Genomic DNA, 19,106 nt, shown 5'->3' on the forward strand with positions numbered 1-19,106 from the left:
GTAATCCAGACAGCTATCTGCAAGAAGAGATATGTAAGTCAGAAATCAAATACAAGGTCCCACTCTTTCTATGGGGAAATTTTAAGAATCAAAAAAAAAAAAAAAAACCTACCTAATATTAGTATCAAGCCATCTAAGGGTTGATTTTCGTTGATTCTAACTATGTACTTTAAAGCTATAAAGCAAGAGTTCTTTAAAATTAAAGAGATCTTTCAAACTTTATTATCACAATTAAAGGCCAAAAATAGCAAGAAGTTAGAAAAAAATACAGTTTATATTAACAGAAAAAAACTAAAAGTCACCTAAATTTAATGCTAATGTACCAGTGAAAAAATAGTTTAAAGATTATTTTGTTCTGTTTAAAGCTACATCATCATGTTATAATTGAAAAGAGTTATAGAATCTCTTAAATAGAAAAGATCAGTCAGGAAAGCGTACAAGAACTGATAGCAGGCTCGAGTTAGCACCAAGGGACTGAAGTTGGGGGTTAGAGAAATGGATATTTGGGCAGACAACCAAAGATCTGGGACAGCAATGCGCAGTGCACAGCTCAGCCACAATTCCTATTGGAAATGATTTCTAGCAACACAGGGAAGAAACAGGGACTGTAAGCTTGAGAAGGGCAGGCCCAGGCCCTCGCCTGACTAAATGTCACGCAGACAGGGGCTGTGTCTATTCTGTGTATCCGTGTCTCTCTGCTGTCCTAGAAACCACCAGACACATGGGCAAATGATAAGGATTTTTGGAAGTGAGAAAGGAAAAGAGAGAAGAAAACTCAGATTTCATCAAAACACACCATGGCTCTCATTTTCTTCCACTATCAATAAGGGGATAGGACTGAACTATTTCTTGGGCCTCTTCCAGTTAGTTCTAATCATTGATAATTCTAATTCTAAATAAAGATTTTTTTTTCTTCATAAAAAAATCTGAAGGTGGGGGGAAAGACATTCTCCAAGGACATAGAAAGAAAAAGCTGACCTGAAACAGAGTAACCACATGTACACCCAAAGGGATTTTAAATGTAAGAAAAAATTACAGATAATTTACAGAATTTAAGTTAGAACACTGGCAAGGATGAGGTTAGACTTATTCAGTGATTATGGCTGGCAAAGTTTGGTAAGAAAGGTAAATAACCACAGGTAGATGTTGTGTCTTTAAATACTGCCCTAATATGCCTGGGTGGCTCAGTGGGTTAAGCCTCTGCCTTCAGCTCAGGTCATGATCTCAGGGTCCTGGGATCAAGCCCAGCATCAGACTCTCTGCTCAGCAGGGAGCCTGCTCCCCACCCCCCCCCACCCCACCCCACCCCCCTGCCGTGCCTGCCTCTCTGCCTACTTGTGATCTCTCTCTGTCTCTGTCAAATAAAGTCTTAAATAAATAAATAAATAAACAAACAAATGCTCTAATAGTACTAATGCACAGTGATCTGCCCTCTCTATAATAATGTATAGTGATTAGAAACATTATACTTGACAGTTGGGAAAGAAGGTTACTTTTGGCAGAATGTGACTGCATTTGGAAATAAGGTCTTTAAAGAAATTGTTAAATTAAATGAGGTCGTTAGGGTCGGCCCTAATCCAATAATGACTGGTGTTCTTATAAAAAGAGAGCATTCTGAGCAGTTTTAGAAGACAGATACTCATAGAGGGAAGGCCAGCTGAAGACAGGGAAAAGACGACCATCCACAAGATAAGGAGAGAGGCCTCAGAAAAAAACAAACCCTGCAGACACCCTGATCTCGGACTTCCAGCCACTAGAATTGTGAGAAGATTAACTTCTTTTCTGTCACTCAGTCTACGGTGTTTTGTTATGGAGGTCCTCGCAAATGAACACACACCTCCACCAACTTTACTTGGTAATCTCTTCCATAAATTACTTCTGGCATGAGAGGCTGCTCAGTTCTCAGAGCTAAAAATGTAGCTCGTGTCAAAACATTAATAATAGATGACAGTAAGAAAGCCTGTAGTTTCAGATCATTGATAAATTGTAAGGCAGGCCATGACAGATCACAATAAAGTATCATATTCCAGAACCTACAGTCAACATGAAATTCCACAAAGGATTATTTCCAGTGAAGGTATAACAATGAGGGGAGAAGCCCCCTGGCCCCACACTCAGAAACTCAATCAGTGCTATTCATATAAACTTTCTAATATAAACTCAAAGAAGTACAGACCATTAAATGGAAACTCCTGATAAGTCCTACTTACTGATAAAGAACATCCCTCAGCAGTAGTCTGGATTATGCACAGTGTGCTAAGTGATGGCAGCTGTGATAAACACACAACAATAACCCAAGAAAAATCCAATAGCAGGCACTAGAAATTTAGAAAGCAGTGCTAATACTGGGTATTTACCCCAAAGATACAGATGTAGTGAAAAGAAGGGCCATCTGTACCCCAATGTTTATAGCAGCAATGGCCACGGTCGCCAAACTGTGGAAAGAACCAAGATGCCCTTCAACAGACGAATGGATAAGGAAGATGTGGTCCATATACACTATGGAGTATTATGTCTCCATCAGAAAGGAAGAATACCCAACTTTTGTAGCAACATGGATGGGACTGGAAGAGATTATGCTGAGTGAAATAAGTCAAGCAGAGAGAGTCAAGTATCATATGGTTTCACTTATTTGTGGAGCATAACAAATAACATGGAGGACATGGGGAGATGGAGAGGAGAAGGGAGTTGAGGGAAATTAGAAGGGGAGGTGAACCATGAGAGACTATGAACTCTGAAAAACAATCTGAGGGTTTTGAAGGGGCGGGGGGGTGGGAGGTTGGGGGACCCAGGTGGTGGGTATTAAGGAGGGCACGTATTGCATGGGGCACAGGGTGTGGTGCAAAAACAATGAATTCTGTTATGCTGAAAAGAAAGAGAAAAAAAAAAAGAAAGCAGTGCTAAACTGTATCCAATTTACACTATTCCTCTCCCTCATCCCCAACTAAGGGTATAAGACTCAAAAGATAAAAGGAATGTGAAAAGAAAACACCATTTTTCCAAACTACACCAATCCCAACCTATCCCACCATCACCCTTCCTTCTCATAATCATCATTTTGATATCAGGCTCTCTCTCTTGGTCCTGGCGATTTTACTGTCCTGCAGATGATTTTGCAGCTAACTCCACCTCTCAGCTCCTTATCTACTCCTCCCAAAGGACCCTGTTCTCCACCCTACCTGTGCAACTCACTCCCACAAAAAAACACTGGAGATCGTCATTAACAATAAATGTCCCCTCTAGCACTCCTTCTCTGACTACAACCAGCTTCCTTACAGTTTGTGCCCCTCCCCAGGTCCCCAATTTGAATGATGTCTCAGCCCCCCTGCTGTGTCCCACTCATTGAGTTCTAACATTACTTTACTGTCCCTCACCTCTCTGATATCCTCAGATCTCCCTTTCCCCAGCCCCAATTCCATGTGCCATCACTACCATAGCTCCCTTATATTTCTGTAACCCGCTTGCCCCTCTCTTCCCCCATCCCATGTGCTTAGTTCAATTCAACTTTCCAATTCTCTCCTCATCTTCAATGAGGCAACTCAACATGGACAAAGAAAAGCATTCACACTGGCTGTTCTCACTTTAAATTCATGAGCACTGCCCCATGTTCTTCTTGTACATTCTGTTCCTAATTTAACTCAGCCACTTCTAGACTATATTTTCTGCCTCCTCATTTCCCAAACCTCCACATCATCTTCCTTCTTCTCGCATTCAGTTGATGACCTAGCTCCTTATTTCACTGAGAAAACAGAGGCAATCAAAAGAGGACATCTGAACAAACCTACAAACCTACCTTTGTTAGACCAGATGATCTCTTTGCCCTCCTACCCAAGATCAACTGCTGTACTTGTAACCTGGATCCTACCCCATCCCCTACCTGATAATCTCCCTCCTGCATCATTAACTTTTCCCACGTGATAAGATCATTCCCATCAACATAGAAACATGTTTGTCCTCATTCTTATAAAGTCATTACTTGACCCCACATTCTCCCTCCAGGCACTATCCCATTTGCTTTGTCCAAAAACCTCTGATTCCTGCCACTATAAGTCTTTCTCTTTCTCAGGTAGTCCACATTTCCAACCCGTGAACACATCCTGTTACTTCTTCCCAAATACATGCAGAAAGCAGTTACTTTCTACCTCTCTCTTTATACCTTTGTTTAAATCATCACCATCCTCCCTCTTGGATTACTGAAATACATTCTTGAACCCCTCTATTTTTTATTCTTCATAATTTCATCTGTATAATACAAGTCAATCACAGCATTATCATTATCAAAACCTTCCACGGTTTCCCATCTCCCTTGGAGTGAAAGCCAAGCCCTTACGAAGGACTTTCAAGTACCTGTGTGATTTCAACCCCTTTCCCCTGCATCCGGCCCAACCTCAGTTCCTACCTCTCTATTTGACTTAAGTGTTTCAACAACGCTGGTATCCATGCTATTCGTCAGATATGACCAGAACACTGCAGCCTCTATGGCCTGGTGTATCTACCCCTTTCCTCTACGCTGTCTTCCCCAGGGAGCAGCATTACTTCCTGCCTCACATTTGCATCGGTTCTCCTCTCAAAAACCACCTCCTTTATGGCATTTTCCTGACCTTCTCCACATAAAACAGTGCCTCTGCTGTGTATACTCTCTCTCTCTCTCTCTCTCTCTCTCCTTGACCTTGTTTTCCCTTTTTCATAGCATTTATTACCATGGGACGTATTATATATTTTTTGCTTGTCTAGTGTCTGTCTCTTACTACACGGACCCAGGCAAGAAGATTATCTTTGTTGTTGACTCATCAATGCTTAGAATAGTGCCTGGCACGTATTACACACTCAATAAATACTTGCTGAATGGATGAACCAGTGTGATCGTCAGCATCACTATCAGTATTATCTTTATTATCTAAACGCCTGGGCCTAAAGGGCTGGTGCAGAGCAACTGCACTCTAAGACTCTAAGGGAAACAGCCTAAATCAGGCTGACCTTGCTCGGAGGAGGGCTTAGAAAGAACACAGCCAGCACTTACTGGAAACACTGATGTGCACTTTACTTGCTAAGGTCAGAAGAGGAAAATCATTTCATGCCTGAAAAATTAGGTTTTAATCAAAACTAGCAGAACATGGTCACAGGCAGATTTTATTCCTTAACAGAGCACTTCCATTAGAAGAGCTTTGTATTATTCTATTTCATCATCTAAATCCACAAAAAAAGGCATATGAATAATTAAAGGAAAGGAAAGCTGAAAAAAGGAGAAACATGATTTTCCTAAATCAATGATTTAAAATCTTCTATCATTGTTTGTTGTTGTTGTTATGATTATTCTGCATGTTATATTCCAACACTATCTTCTTTTTTCTTTTTTCTTATCTTAGAACTATTTCTCTATCACAGTCTCTTTTCAAGTAGAAAGGGAAAATTTACCCGAATGGTAATTTGAACAACCTAGTCACAAGAGCCCAAAGTAAAACAAATTTCAAGGTCTTATCATTTTGAAGCAAATTTATTACCTAGATGACATCTTCCTTTCTTCCTTTAGAAGATGCAAGCGTTACTGTTGTGGCTTTTCCAATGGGAATACAATTCTAATGTCACATTAAAATGTACAGATTTAGAAGGAGAACTGGCATTGCATGTGAAGAGTAAAAATATATATATAGCAGAACAAGCCGATGTACAGTACATGAGAAAATGGGAATGAAGGAATATTTAAAAAACAAATAGAAAGTTCATAGGGCAGAGAATTTAAATAATACAAACTTCTATGAATTAACGTGTTCATGGATAACATTTCAGAATATCTGTTTCTCAGAGTAAAAGTATAAATTTGCACAGAGACAGAAATTTGAGCAGAATAAAAATGTAACTCAAAAAAAGGTCTAAGTTCCGAAAAATAAAACATATAAAATGACCTAAATATGTTGGCCCTCATTTGCTTTAAGACTTTATTCCATATTCTTAGACCTACAGGTCCTTATTTTTTCACTTCCATTTATTATAAATAATATAATCTGAAATTCTTTATAACTCTATGCCTTCTGAATTTGAGACTTACCTGGGGTAAAAAAATGTCCCCAATAGAATATGTTTATATTTTAAAATCTATTAGAAAGTTAGATAAGTGTTAGGATACTCTAAAAACAATAGGGTGCTTTAGAGATCTTTAATGTTTGAAAAAACTTAATTGAATATGAAGAGATAAATTAATTTGAAACAAATGGAAGTAATACATGCAACTTAAATTAAGTGTCTAAATACTGACAATTAGAAATGGGGGGGTGGGAGGGCGGTTGGGTGGCTCAGTTGGTTAAGCATCCAACTCTTGGTTCCAGCTCAGGTCATGATCTCGGGGTCCTGCGACTGTGCCCTGCATCAGGCTCCGCCCTTCACCAGGGAGTCTCCCTGAGGATTCTATCCCTCTCCCATGGCCCTTTCCCTGCTCACACTCTCTCTCCTGAACAAATTAAATCTATAAATAAATAAATAAATAAAAGAAATGGGAGGTAAGGGTGAAGTCCTGTGTTGATTTCTTCAACTCAGATATTTATCTACAATTTTAAGTATTTACTTTGCCAAAATCAAAACGAATCAAACAAACCGAGGCTTATAGAAGGGAGTGGAGGGTGGAGGGATGGGGTCAACAGGTGATGGTATTAAGGAGGGCATGTGTTGTGATGAGCACTGGGTGTTAAACGCAACTGATGAATCGTGGAACACTACATCAAAACACTACGTCAAAAACTAATGATGTATTATATGTTGGCTACTTGAAAATAAAAAAAATTTAAAAATTTAAAAATTAAAAAAGATCCCCACCGTATGCGGTCAACTTACTTTACAGTGATCATACTGGAGCTGTAAGGCTGGGACATCCCCTCCAATGGGCATTTGCTTTTGAAGCTCTTCATCTTTAATATTCAGCCATTTGATCAGTTCTTCTAAAGACGTCAGCAACCTGTTCCACTTCTCCGCACTGGCCTCCAAATGGGCCCTGTTGAGAGACAGGATTGACCACATTTAGAAGTCTGAATTGAGTTCAAATATTATATATCTTCCCTTAGACTGATAACCTTGTATGACTAACTAATGTTCACATCCCAGAAAGAGGCTCTTTGTTAAAAAAAAAATCCCGTAAGAAACAGTTATTTTGAAAAAGATAAGAGTGCAGATATGTTAATAATATCTATCAAAATTTAAAACAGATAACTACATTCCACAAAGACATAAACATGAGTCTTTCAAGATGAATGTCCATGATATAATGTAAAATTATAAAAGCAAGTTTCAGTAGCTTATATATAGCTTATATGCACACACAGATATAATTTTCTTCTTCTTTTATCCACATATATGAAGACAGGAACTGAGAGAAGAACAGAAAGCAACTATATGCATATAACATGTTTGGGTTAATACATATTAGGTGGGGTTACTACTGAAAACACAGTAAACACTTAATTTTTATATATTTATGTACTAATTGACTACGTACAACAGGCCCATGTTAATTTTAGTTCTAAAAGAGTGAATTAATTTTTTTAGGAAAGGAAATTACTGTCTTAATTTCCCTTAAATTAAGATTAAATTAAATTAAATTAATTAATTAAATTAATTTCCCTTAATTTCCCACAGTGACAAATGTCAACTGTGAATAGAAAACAACTGGGCAAAGTCATCGATAACAGTACTTCATACTCTGGTCTAAAGGTGGTTCAATAACAATTTCTGGTTTTAGTACAGAAAAGTACTTTCAGATTCTTAAATTATGAACATTCTATGCAGGAAACCATGTTTTAGAAATACATTTTTATGCGATTTAAGATTCCGATAAGAGTAAAAGCCCTTAACAGAAATGCAAATAAAAGCACAAATTTGGGGCCCTGAAGAAAGCCCACTCAGCCAGTCTCAAGCCCACATGTCATGGGCTGAATCTGAAAAGGGGGATCAGTCAGAAAGAAGTCCAGGGACTCTAGAAGTCAGCATTTACTCAACCCTGCACCACCCTAGGGGGCAGACAGTGAAAGTGGATTTAAGCACTCCACTATGTGACATGGAATTACCTTGACCTTTCAGACTGAGAGGTGCAGGCCTGATGGAAATAGACCTAAGCCTTGTTACACACCAGCTTTCAAAGACTAAAGACATGATGGCCAAAGATGACCCATCTGGGGCAACTTCAGGTGCAAGAAATCTCTGTAGACCAGGCTTCGCATCTTCTCAGTTAGCTATCACCTTGACATTGGCATCATGATCCCCTCTTCCACAAAACTGCTCCTTCCCTGAGTAATAGGAGACCAGTCAACCAGGGACAGCCACTACCGTCCCTCAGTCTTACCAGTAATTTCCTTTTTGGACATCTGATTGACTTGAGCCTCTGTTCCTAAAGCTTAGAGTTCTGCTATAGTTAATCCAAACAAATATTTTCCCATTGATCACATTAGGTGGTATTCCAGGAACAGACATTCAACAATATCCTGTCTTTGTTTAAAAGTTCATAATGTTTTCAGATGAACAATCTGATCTCTAGCTCATCTCTAGTTCATAAAATAGTGACCATGGATCAGCCAATGTTCTTGACTAAAAAAAAGAGGGAGTTCTGCATATCTCTGAAATACCATGAACCAACTTACGGTCACATACAAAAGGCCAGTTATTTTGCAATCTATTTATAGTTCAGTTGTCAGCTGGCTAATATAAAACAAACTATTCAAACCCTAAAATTATATATCTTATTAAAAAAAGTTAGATACGAAATAATAAAAAATTATTTGTAAATACAGAAAGAAGTCTGAGGTATTTTATAATTCTTTGAGGACTGTTATGATTAAAAAGTTTGTTCTATTCTCTTGTATTTATAATCTTTTCTATTCATTCTACAGGTGGTACGACTGACCTCACTTTACAAAATTTTGCTTTAATTAGATCCTGATTCTGCATGAGTGCCAGCTTTTCTGTGTTCATATTGATTAATTTAGGCCAAATATGTAATTACCTATCCATGATAAACAGTAATTTTACTTGTCACAGAGCAGAACTAAATACTTTCAATTATATTAACTGAAAACTCTGCCAGTTTACAAATCATTTTGCCATAAATACATTTGATGGAGGTGTTGCAATTTCTTTCTAGTATTTTTAAGTGCAAAAAAAAAAAAAAAAAAGACAGCTAGAAGTCAGCGGCTTTTAGTCAATCAAGATGTGCTTGAGTGTCTCTGTGTGCAAAACACTTAAGCACATACCCTGACCTTTATTTTAGATTATTTGATCCTGCTTCTTCAATGTCTGTAGCTTAACTCTTTAATCAATAGCTAAATCAGATGGTACACTCCTTTGAAATCTGGTTACACATACTCATCGTTCTGAAGAGCATGCAAATGTTTTTCTCCCCAATGTAATTAACTCTTTTGACTGCATAAAATAATGAAACTGATCACTGAAACTTATCACATTCAGCACCTGCAGGACTTTTCACAAAGACAAAGGCAATGCTTTTTATAGAGAGATACTGAAGTGACTTTGAAATAAATGAGGTAACACTGGTGTATGTACTTCTCTGCATCTTCCTTTTTCCATCCTAAAAAGCAAGCTGATCTGGCAGAATCTTTGCCTCGAAAATCTGCTCTGGTTATTCTCCAGTAGATTATAACTATGTGTTCAGTGGATTACTACCATATGCCCAAATAAATGCATGCTTCCATAGTAGTCTTCAGTGTTCTAGTTTCAATTTAATTCTTTCATCTTTCAATATGAAAGCCTTTTCTTGGGCACTGGGTCGAATGCTTTGTAAGTAGAAACCTTAAACTTGTTTTTGGTGTACTTGCACTTTCTCAATTTTACTCTGAACATTTTAAAGCTTCCCCTTCCTCACAACTAAAGACTAAATATCAATCATATTTTCAGAACCTTAGAACATTTCTTTATCTAACTCGTATCTGCGAGCCCTCACATTCTGGATAACTGACTTATATTATCCTAATTCTCACTGTTTCAGTTTATTTTTCAGGTACAGAACATGGGCTTTTGAAAGTACAAAAGTAGAAATACTTTCACTGGATGTATCAACCTAGGATGATCTCCACTACAGAATGTGCTTTATACAACTCAGCTCTCATTACACTGAATCATTTATTTTACAAGTCTCTACACATTTTTAAGTGACCCACTCTTTTTAAAAATATATAATATAAGAACTTCGTAGAAGGTAAGGAGCCATAAAAAATGGTACCCTATCATTCAAATATAACATGGAGGAAACTGTAAATTAATATCTATTTGAAATCGCAAAAGTCTTGGGGCACCCGCGTGGCTCAGCAGATTGTGCCCCACTGTTGATTTCAGCTCAGGTCATGATCTCAGGGTCATGAGATCGAGCCCCACATCAAGCTAAGCACAGAGTCTGCTTGAGATTCTCTCTCTCCACCTCTTTCTGCCCCTCCCCCTGCTCACACTCTCTCTCTAAAACAAATAAATCACTAAAGCCTCTACTTTTCAATGTTTCTTCAAAGAAGTTTTTATTTCTTCTCCCAATGTACAGCTAGGAAAAAGAGAGCAAACAGTGTGAGTGAGCCAGCAGGAGCACATATAAAAATAAAATACAGCTTTCCACTTACTCACCCCAAACAAATATCTACGGAGCACTTGCACTGATTATCAGGCACTACACGGTTTCCAACCTAAAAAGCCCTGGGACCAAGGTGGGAGAAAGGAAAGTTCACCAAATATGCTCTGATAAAAGAAACCTAACAACAGTTCTCTGTGGGAACCACAGCTCGGAGAAGAAAAAAAATTGCTCAAGGAAAGAATCTGGGATCCAAACTGAAGTCTTAACTCTTTCCACTCCACTGCTTTCATTAGGGGCAGCATCTAAGATGGGAGATAGAAACGGCCCAGACATATTTATAGACAAGTGAAGATCCATTTGCAAAGTAGGTCCATCAAAGAATACAATGACTCAAATTAAGGGAGCAAATGCATACTGTCCCTGGCGCATAAGGAATGCACAGAATTAAATGTCCAATGTGGCATCTTTATGACAAATGAAATTTATTTTTAGTTTATGGTAAAACCCATAGATTATAAATCAAGTTATAATGAAAGAAAATACCTTTATTAGTACAAGAATAACCAGTTATAGTAAAAGGAGTTATTTCTGCTCCCGGAAAGGGAATAAAGATGACTGGGAGAAAGAGGAATTCAGTGTGTGCTGAAAAGAACACCAAAGCCGTGCTTCCAATATGGTTGCCAACATGTAGCTATTTCCATTCGAACTCAAGTTAATGAAATAGATTTTGAAATTCATGCCATCAGTTCCACTAGCCACATTTCAAGCACTCTGTATGCCATCTGTGGCTCGTGGCCACCATACCAAACAGCACAGAGACAGAACATTTCTACCTTCTCAGAAAGTGCCATCAGAAACCGCTGAACCAGAGGGGAGAAAGGAAAGAAGAGAGGGACCGTATCTTCCTCTATTCAACTTGAGAAAAGGAAATGTTAGTAGTTTTACAACGTGGTTAGCAAAATCAACTTGTTAAGGCTAAAAGTGGTGTCAGTGACATTGTACAATGTGGTAACATTAGATGTAGTCATGATGTCAAAGGTTAATCTTCTCTAAGGTCTCTTAAAAGGGTGCCCTGAATTTTTAAGAGGCTCATAAAAGAAAGGAAAGATAGAATTTTATCTTTGAACTCTGTTTTCATTAGATTTTACAATTTCACTGGCCTTTGAAACCATATGTTAATAAGAATCTCTATTAAACATCATTAAGCTGATAAGTAGATTTTAATTAACATAATCCTAAATTAAATAAATCTAACAAAAAAACTTAGGCCATGTCATTCACATTACTGAATTTATTTCCAATTCATATTTTTTTCAGGGAGTAAAAAGTATTGTGAAATTTTCTAAGAGCCCATCTTCTAGATGACATTTCAGATTATTAGCTATTTTCTCTTCTGTCAATATAAGTGAAATATATACTTGTATATATTGTTTTTAGATTGCAAAGAATATTACACACACTGGACTTCAGTATTTAAAAGTCTTATCAAAGTTATCCAAAAAGACCGTGAAATTATATTTAAGATATTAACCCAAGGTGTTCAGTCTTAGATTATTACATAATTCCAATGACCACACCATAGTCAAAAGAGGTAATGCCTGTAAAACACTTACTGTAGGTCTGGCACATGGATATTCAATAAATATTAGCTGTTATTATAATCTTTGGCAGACATTCTCTAAAAATGATGATAAATTAGAGCAATGCCATGACAACATTGACTTTAGCACAATTAAAGCACCATTTGAAATATAGAATGTACAGAAGGAGCATATATCAAATGGCCTCATTCTCAGAAAAGAATGAAGGAAAGACACAGCAAAGGGAGAGTTTTGGGGTGCTAACGAGGAAGGAAAATCTTTACAAAATAGAGATGGTGGTAAATATGAGAGAAAATCATTCAGAATCATAATACCAATTGTAAGTAGAAATGGTCAAATTATAGATTATAACACTAGGAATTATAACACTAGGAAGATTAGAGAATGGAGGAGAGAGGGGCGCCTGGGTAGCTCTGTGGGTTAAGCCTCTGCCTTCGGCTCAGGTTGTGATCTCAGGATCCTGGGATCGAGTCCTGCATCGGGCTCTCTGCTCAGAGGGAAGCCTGCTTCCCTCCCCACCCCACCGCCTGCCTCTCTGCCTACTTGCGATCTCTGTCTGTCAAGTAAATAAATAAAATCTTTCAAAAAGAAAAAAAGAATGGGGGAGAGTGGGGTGTCTGGGTGGCTCAGTCGGTTAAATGTCTGCCTTCAGCTCCAGTCATGATCCTGGGCTCCCGGGATCAAGCCCTGTGTTGGACTCCGTGCTTAACAAGGAATCTGCTTATCCCTCTGAGGGGTTTAAAAGGAGGAAACAAGAAATTCCAGGGAGAGAGGAAATTTACAGTACTGGAATGGCTTATGATGGAATCCAAATGGAGTAGAAGTGGTGGATGGAGTCTGAAAAGATAAAGGGTTTATGCAACCAAAGGTTAGGAGAAAGGGAGGCACATTTGGAAGGGAAAAAATTAAAAGCTAAGAGTTGCACAGCTGGAAATATTAAAGGACATGCATTTTAGACAATCCAGTTGGCATACATGCTACCGAAATGAGCACTAATCAATCCACCTGAAATATAGTAGATGACTCATATATACAAGATTAAAATGCAAAGTTACGTAATAAGATAAAGATGATCCCGGTATATAATAAGCTAATGAAAGGTACCCTCTTCATTAGGGCCATAACGTTAATGTGAAGGAGAACTGACTGACCAATGATGTTGCAAGTAATTCTGATTTGATGCAACAGAGGGCTCCTCTCTAACTAACATGGCAAAACCAGTGGTATTCAGATGCACGTGGCCGGGTGGAATGTAGGAAAACAACATGTGTGCTCTGGAGAACACTCTGCCCTTGGTCTCCTGGAGCTTGATCATCTCAGGATGTTAACTGAGTCCCAGGTATGGCCAGGTCTGTGGGACTTAGAAACAGAATAGGGAGAAAGGCTCTTAGAGACAAAGTAAAAAGAAACATGGAAGTCAAAATATAAAAAATTATCAATATGGATATTGACACCACGGATGAGAGCTGAGGAAGAGATGAAGCATAAAAGGGAAGTCAGATGCTCAAATCAATGAGTAAAGCAGAAGAGTGTCTTACAGAGCAGGAGGAAGCAGGAGGAAGTTGGTAGAGGGTAGAGTAATGCATGTATCCACTTTCAAGGAGAAGCTGTTGAGATGGAACGGCAATGCCTAAAACACGGCAAGGAGCCTGTCAACGTCTTCCTTATCCCCGTGTGGCCCTGTGGCCACTGGTCTGCAGCTCCATGCCGCAAGTGGATGGATGGTGTTCCAGTCGGTTGGTACCAGTAGCAGCTATTAAATATCCAAAATATTCCCACCAGCTGCCAGGTGAGGAAAATGGGAAACTTACAGGCTATCAAAGAGAGCTTTAAGTGAAGAGGGTCACTAAGGGGAAAGCCAACTTTCAAGGAAACAGAGAAGTAGTGGAACAGTGTACAGAAATATTAAAGATGCAACTGAATTCGGACACAAGAGAAGCCAGTGTAGGGACAGACTGCTTTAAAGGAATGGGAGGAACGAGCAAAGGGATGGAAAGTGACAGCGTGCTCACCAGGCATCGTTTTCATCAAGGCCTGAGGGAGGCAGGGGGCTGGGAGATAGGCTGACTCTCCATATTTGTTGGTGAGAACACTTTCCCACCCAACCCCCTGGGGAGGGACTTTCTCACTGAGCACACTCCTGACCTCTTCTCCAACCATCCCCTCTCTCAGTCCCTGAAGAGGTGAAGTGAGGAATCTGATTCGTCAATTTAGGGAATAACCAGATGCTTTGCTCAGCTCGCCCTTGACTCTTGAAACAGGTCTGCAAACACTGAGTTCCTCCTCATTCTTCCTTGTAGGGTTCCTCACCTGGGGGACCACCTTCTCTATGACTGCTGGTAATGCCACCTCATTCTGGGGTTCAGCTAACAGGGCCCACAGGGCCCTCTCCCTAAGCCACCTCCTCCAGCCTGGCCTCTGCCAGTAATTAACATGACACTGTTGTTCTCTCTTGAACATACTTTTATTTCATATTTGTTCAGAATCTAGCCAGGATAGATGGACACCATTTGTTGGGGACCTTCTCAGAAATTCCCAACATTAATGATGAAGACCAAAAAATGAGGTAGGGAGAATTTCTATGTCTTTTGTACTGATTAGTGCCAAACAGAATGGTAATCCATGAAAAAATTATAATAGTTAGCAATTATTGAGTGCTTACTGTTTGCCACTGTCTTAGGCACTTTATACAGGCTAATTAAATTAAATATTCAGGATGACCCTATAAAGAAGTTACTCTTATTATCTCTATTTGACAATACGAGGACACACATATTGGCTAAGTAACCTGTCCACAGTGGCACAACTGATAAGAGGTGAAGCCAGTGTTGGAACCGAGGTGGTGTAGCTCCAAGGGTTAACACTACTAAACACTACCCTGTACCATTTCTGTTTGAGGTGGGCTTCCTATACGAGGGCCTATTACTGAGTATAATAAACTGTGTCATCTTTTTTAAGAAACTGTTTTCTCTTTCTTTTAATTAAGATATCATCAACATATAACATTCTATTACCTTCAGGTATACAACACAATGATTCAATATAGGTATATATTGATAAATGATTACCACAATATGTCTAGTTAACACCCATCACCACATAGAGTTACAAATTTACATATTATATATGTATAAAGAAATATGTATCTTTTATAAATACCAAAGTAATAATGAATGCTATTAGAATTTGTTTTGCCTAAGTTAAAAATGAAGACTGAATCATTTACTTCTTCAGTGAAGCATATCTGATCTATATGAAAGCACGGATAAATCAATAGAGGTATAGATCTCGGTCTCCAGTTCTCGCACATTTACAATGCTGTTACACCTAGTAACATAGTTAACAGCAATGTGTTCTCTCTCTCTTTCCCTTTCATAGCAGAGTGACTTGAGAAAATGAGACTGTGTAGACTAGTTCTGTTTCCACCTCCCACTTCCCATTCTGACTCTTTGGTCCTCTGAGATCAGATTTTCACCTCAACCAAAGCACCATCCCAGCAAAAAGTTAACAAAGCCCTTCTCACTGCGTCTGGCCTGGGTAGCCCTGATCTTACTCCACTCCCTCAGCCACTAGACATGCCCCTCCCTTGGAAACCCCTCCTCCCTTGGCTCTTGACAACACTCCTGGATCTCCTCTCCTCAGGGCCACCCACTTCTCAGGTTCCTTTGCTGGCTTTCCTTTCCTTCACCTATTCCTTATATATTAGGCTTCCTTGGGATTTTTGTGCTGTGCCCTCTTCTAATTTTTCACCCTCTGGCCTACTTAAAATGCCTTGCCTGCCACCTCTATCTGGGTACTCCCCATCTCACCATTTCTTTATTTGGTCAACTGTTCTCTTTTGAAGAGATGTCCATCCACTGGCTACTGGTGATTTGTTTCTGGATGTCTCACTAGTGCCTCAACAACATGAACCAAGTACCTATTCAGGGTCTCCTCCCTTTCCTGGATACTGAAGAGGTCTGTTAGCCACTCTCCTTGTCCTCAGAACTGTGTTATCTAAGAAAGCATCCTCCATGGGCATGTGGGAAGGATCGTTCCAAAGCTCACATCTAATTATGTCACCTAAAACTTTTCAAATTCTATTACCAGAAGAATGAGCATGGTGCACATAGCCATTCCATGAGTGTGCCTCACCTCTCCACCATTTTTTTTTTTTTCTGGCCACAATCTTTCCCCTCCACACCAACAGCAAATTCTCAGCCATACCGAACTTCTTCACTGTTCCATGAAAACACTGTTATGTCAAGCCTCCTGCCAACATGTCCTTCTCCAAGGCTGATGCAATCCATCGGAGAGAAACTATATACCTTTCTGAGGCTCAGCTTAGTAACTGACTCTTTGATGAAGCCTTTGGTGATCATCTGAAGAGAAAGTAACTACAGCCTTCATTGAACCCACCTTAATCTGGTTTAAACCTGTGAGCCTGCTAGGACAGGAACCATATCTTATTTATTATTTGCAGGGCCTTAAACACAGAAGTTTTTTCTTATAAACTGCTTGAATAAATGCCTTAATCTCCAGAGGTGGGTAATGAGGCTAAACATTCTTTTAATTTATTATCACATTAATAACACACTTTACTAAAGGATGAACATTTGGGAGCAGGGGAAGAAAGAGAGAGGGAAACCACTCTTAACTATAAAGAACAAACTGGGGGTTGATGGAGGCAGGGAGGTGGGAGATGGACTAGATGGGCGATGGGTATTAAGGAGGGCACTTGTGATGATGAGCACTGGGTGTTATATGTAAATGCCAAACCACTGAATTCGACTCCTGAACCAATATTGAATTGCATGTCAACTAGAATTTAAATTAAAAAAATTTTTTTAATTAAAAAAATTAAAATAAGATATGTCACTGGAATGTGTTATCTATCTTGATGCAGAAGTCCACTGGCAAAAGTTTACTCTCTCATCTTCTAAAAATAACATTAATTTATTTATTAGATAATATTGCAACAGTACTTTACGAGCTCTTTCTTTTCAGGTTAGAAAAACAACGTGACTTGATAGGCTTAGGAATAGCATCTGTGGAAGACCACAGATTTTTCTGTCTGTAGCTTTCTATCTGGAACAATCTCTTTATGATGTGGGCCTTCAATACACTCTCCTTCCTAAAGAACTCATCTTCCAAACTCTCCAAATGCTAGCACCATGTACACAATCTTTACCAGGACCAGCACTGTGGTTTTCACTCGTTAGACTAGATGCTGGTTTTGCTAGAACCTCAGTGAATGTTTTTCACTGAATTAACATTTTTAATCATTTTACTTATTTTTATTTATGGGGAACAGAAAGTTGCAACCCAAAGGGATTTGGCCAGTTGAAATTTCAATCTTAAATAAGCCTAAGTATATTCTCTCACTGTACAATACTCCCAGACTGTCCTCTCTTATTGAAAAACGTAGTTGGCTGGTGTTGCCATGATCTCCAAGAGGATCTTTAGGTGGAGGCTGCCATGGTCATGCTCAATTACCCCCTTCCTTAAGGGTAAAAAGAAGTGTGAATTTCCCTCTATGAGACTCAGAAGAATAATAACCTTTCAGGACATATCTTTAGATAGAAAAAAATTTTTAACATTTATTCACAACAAATAATCACTAAAGATTTCTATGCTCTAGGAACTGGCTCTATGAAATCCAGAAGCCAGATAAAGCAGATCCACTGAGCCCCTTAGTATAAGAAAAAATAAACGAGGTGCTGTGTTAGACAGCCTTTACATAGGTTAAAGAATTACCAGATTATCCCATTCAATCTTCCCAGCAATCAGGTGGATTAAATATTTATATTTTGATTGTGTGAATGAGAAAACTAAAGCTAAGAGAGACCAAGTGACTTGTCTAAGATCAGTAAGTAAACATCAAAGTCAAAGAATCATACTTAAGATCTTTTTGTTTAAGGTTATACACTTTTCAATACATCATACAGTTTCTAAAGCTTAAGAGACTGACCCAGATACAAGATCTAGGTCTTTCCTTTTTTTTTTTTTTTTTTTTTTTTTAAGATTTTATTTAATTATTTGAGAGAGAGAAAGAGCAAGTAGGAGGAGGGAGAGGGACAAGCAGACTCTGCGCTGAGCATGGAACCCAATGTGGGGTTTGATCTCACAACCCTGAGATCACAAACTGATCTGAAATCAAGAGTCAGACGCTCAACTGACTGAGCCCCGTAGGCACCCCAAGATCTAGGCTTCTCTCCTGACATTCTTCTTTTGGATCTTTACTTAGTAGTTTCCTGTAAAGTCATATCCACTTGGGTACTGTTCACCAACTATTAAATTTAATTCTAGACTCCCAATAGCATTAATAATTGTCACCCTCGATACTTTTTCAGGGTCCTTTCCTAGTCAGCATTCTGGTCCTCAAATTCACCCTGATTTAATTTTACTCTTTCCAAAAGCAGACATGAATCATCAGTTTCCCATTTCAGTGTCCATGAGCAGTATTTAATTTCTATAAATACATTTTCCAATTGGACATACAAATAGCATGATGAAGCAAAACATTCACTGCCAAGAGTAAGAAAGATCTAGGTTCAAATCTCGGCTTGGCACTTGTTAGCTGAAAAACTTGGCAAGTTCCTTATTCTCATTTAGCCTCTGTTTCCTCATGTAAGGAAGGACGTTACTATTCACCTACTGGGATATGTCAAGAACTGACTAATGTTTATAAAGAGGCTAACACAGGACTTGGTCAAGGAAAACACTCAATAACTAGCAGGTGTTGGTAACATTATTCTTCTTAGTATTCAATTTAAAATATGACATTGCAAATTAGGAACTAGTCAAGAACAGTTGGGCCCTAGTGGGCCCTGGATATAAATGGAGCTAAAGCTGTAACTTAAAAAAAAAAGTTTTGCATATAAAACTTTTTTAAAGATTTTATTTTTAAGTAATCTGTACACCCAATGTGGGGCTCAAACTTACAACCCCGAGATCAAGAGCCGCATGTTCTA

The 19,106-nt window shown here is 38.7% G+C and overlaps 1 protein-coding gene across 2 annotated transcripts in view; it reads right to left on the bottom strand.

The window, feature by feature from the left end:
• Positions 1 to 19,106, bottom strand: part of UTRN (utrophin) — a 498,673-nt gene that overhangs the window by 124,970 nt on the left and 354,597 nt on the right. For both annotated transcript variants that reach the window (XM_080807218.1, XM_080807219.1), the window contains one exon: positions 6,826 to 6,982. In XM_080807218.1, coding sequence (XP_080663344.1) covers positions 6,826 to 6,982 — 157 coding nt within the window. The remainder of the gene's footprint in view (positions 1 to 6,825; positions 6,983 to 19,106) is intronic.

This window comes from Martes martes (assembly GCF_963455335.1).
Source record: "Martes martes genome assembly, chromosome: 6".
NCBI lineage: Eukaryota > Metazoa > Chordata > Mammalia > Carnivora > Mustelidae > Martes > Martes martes.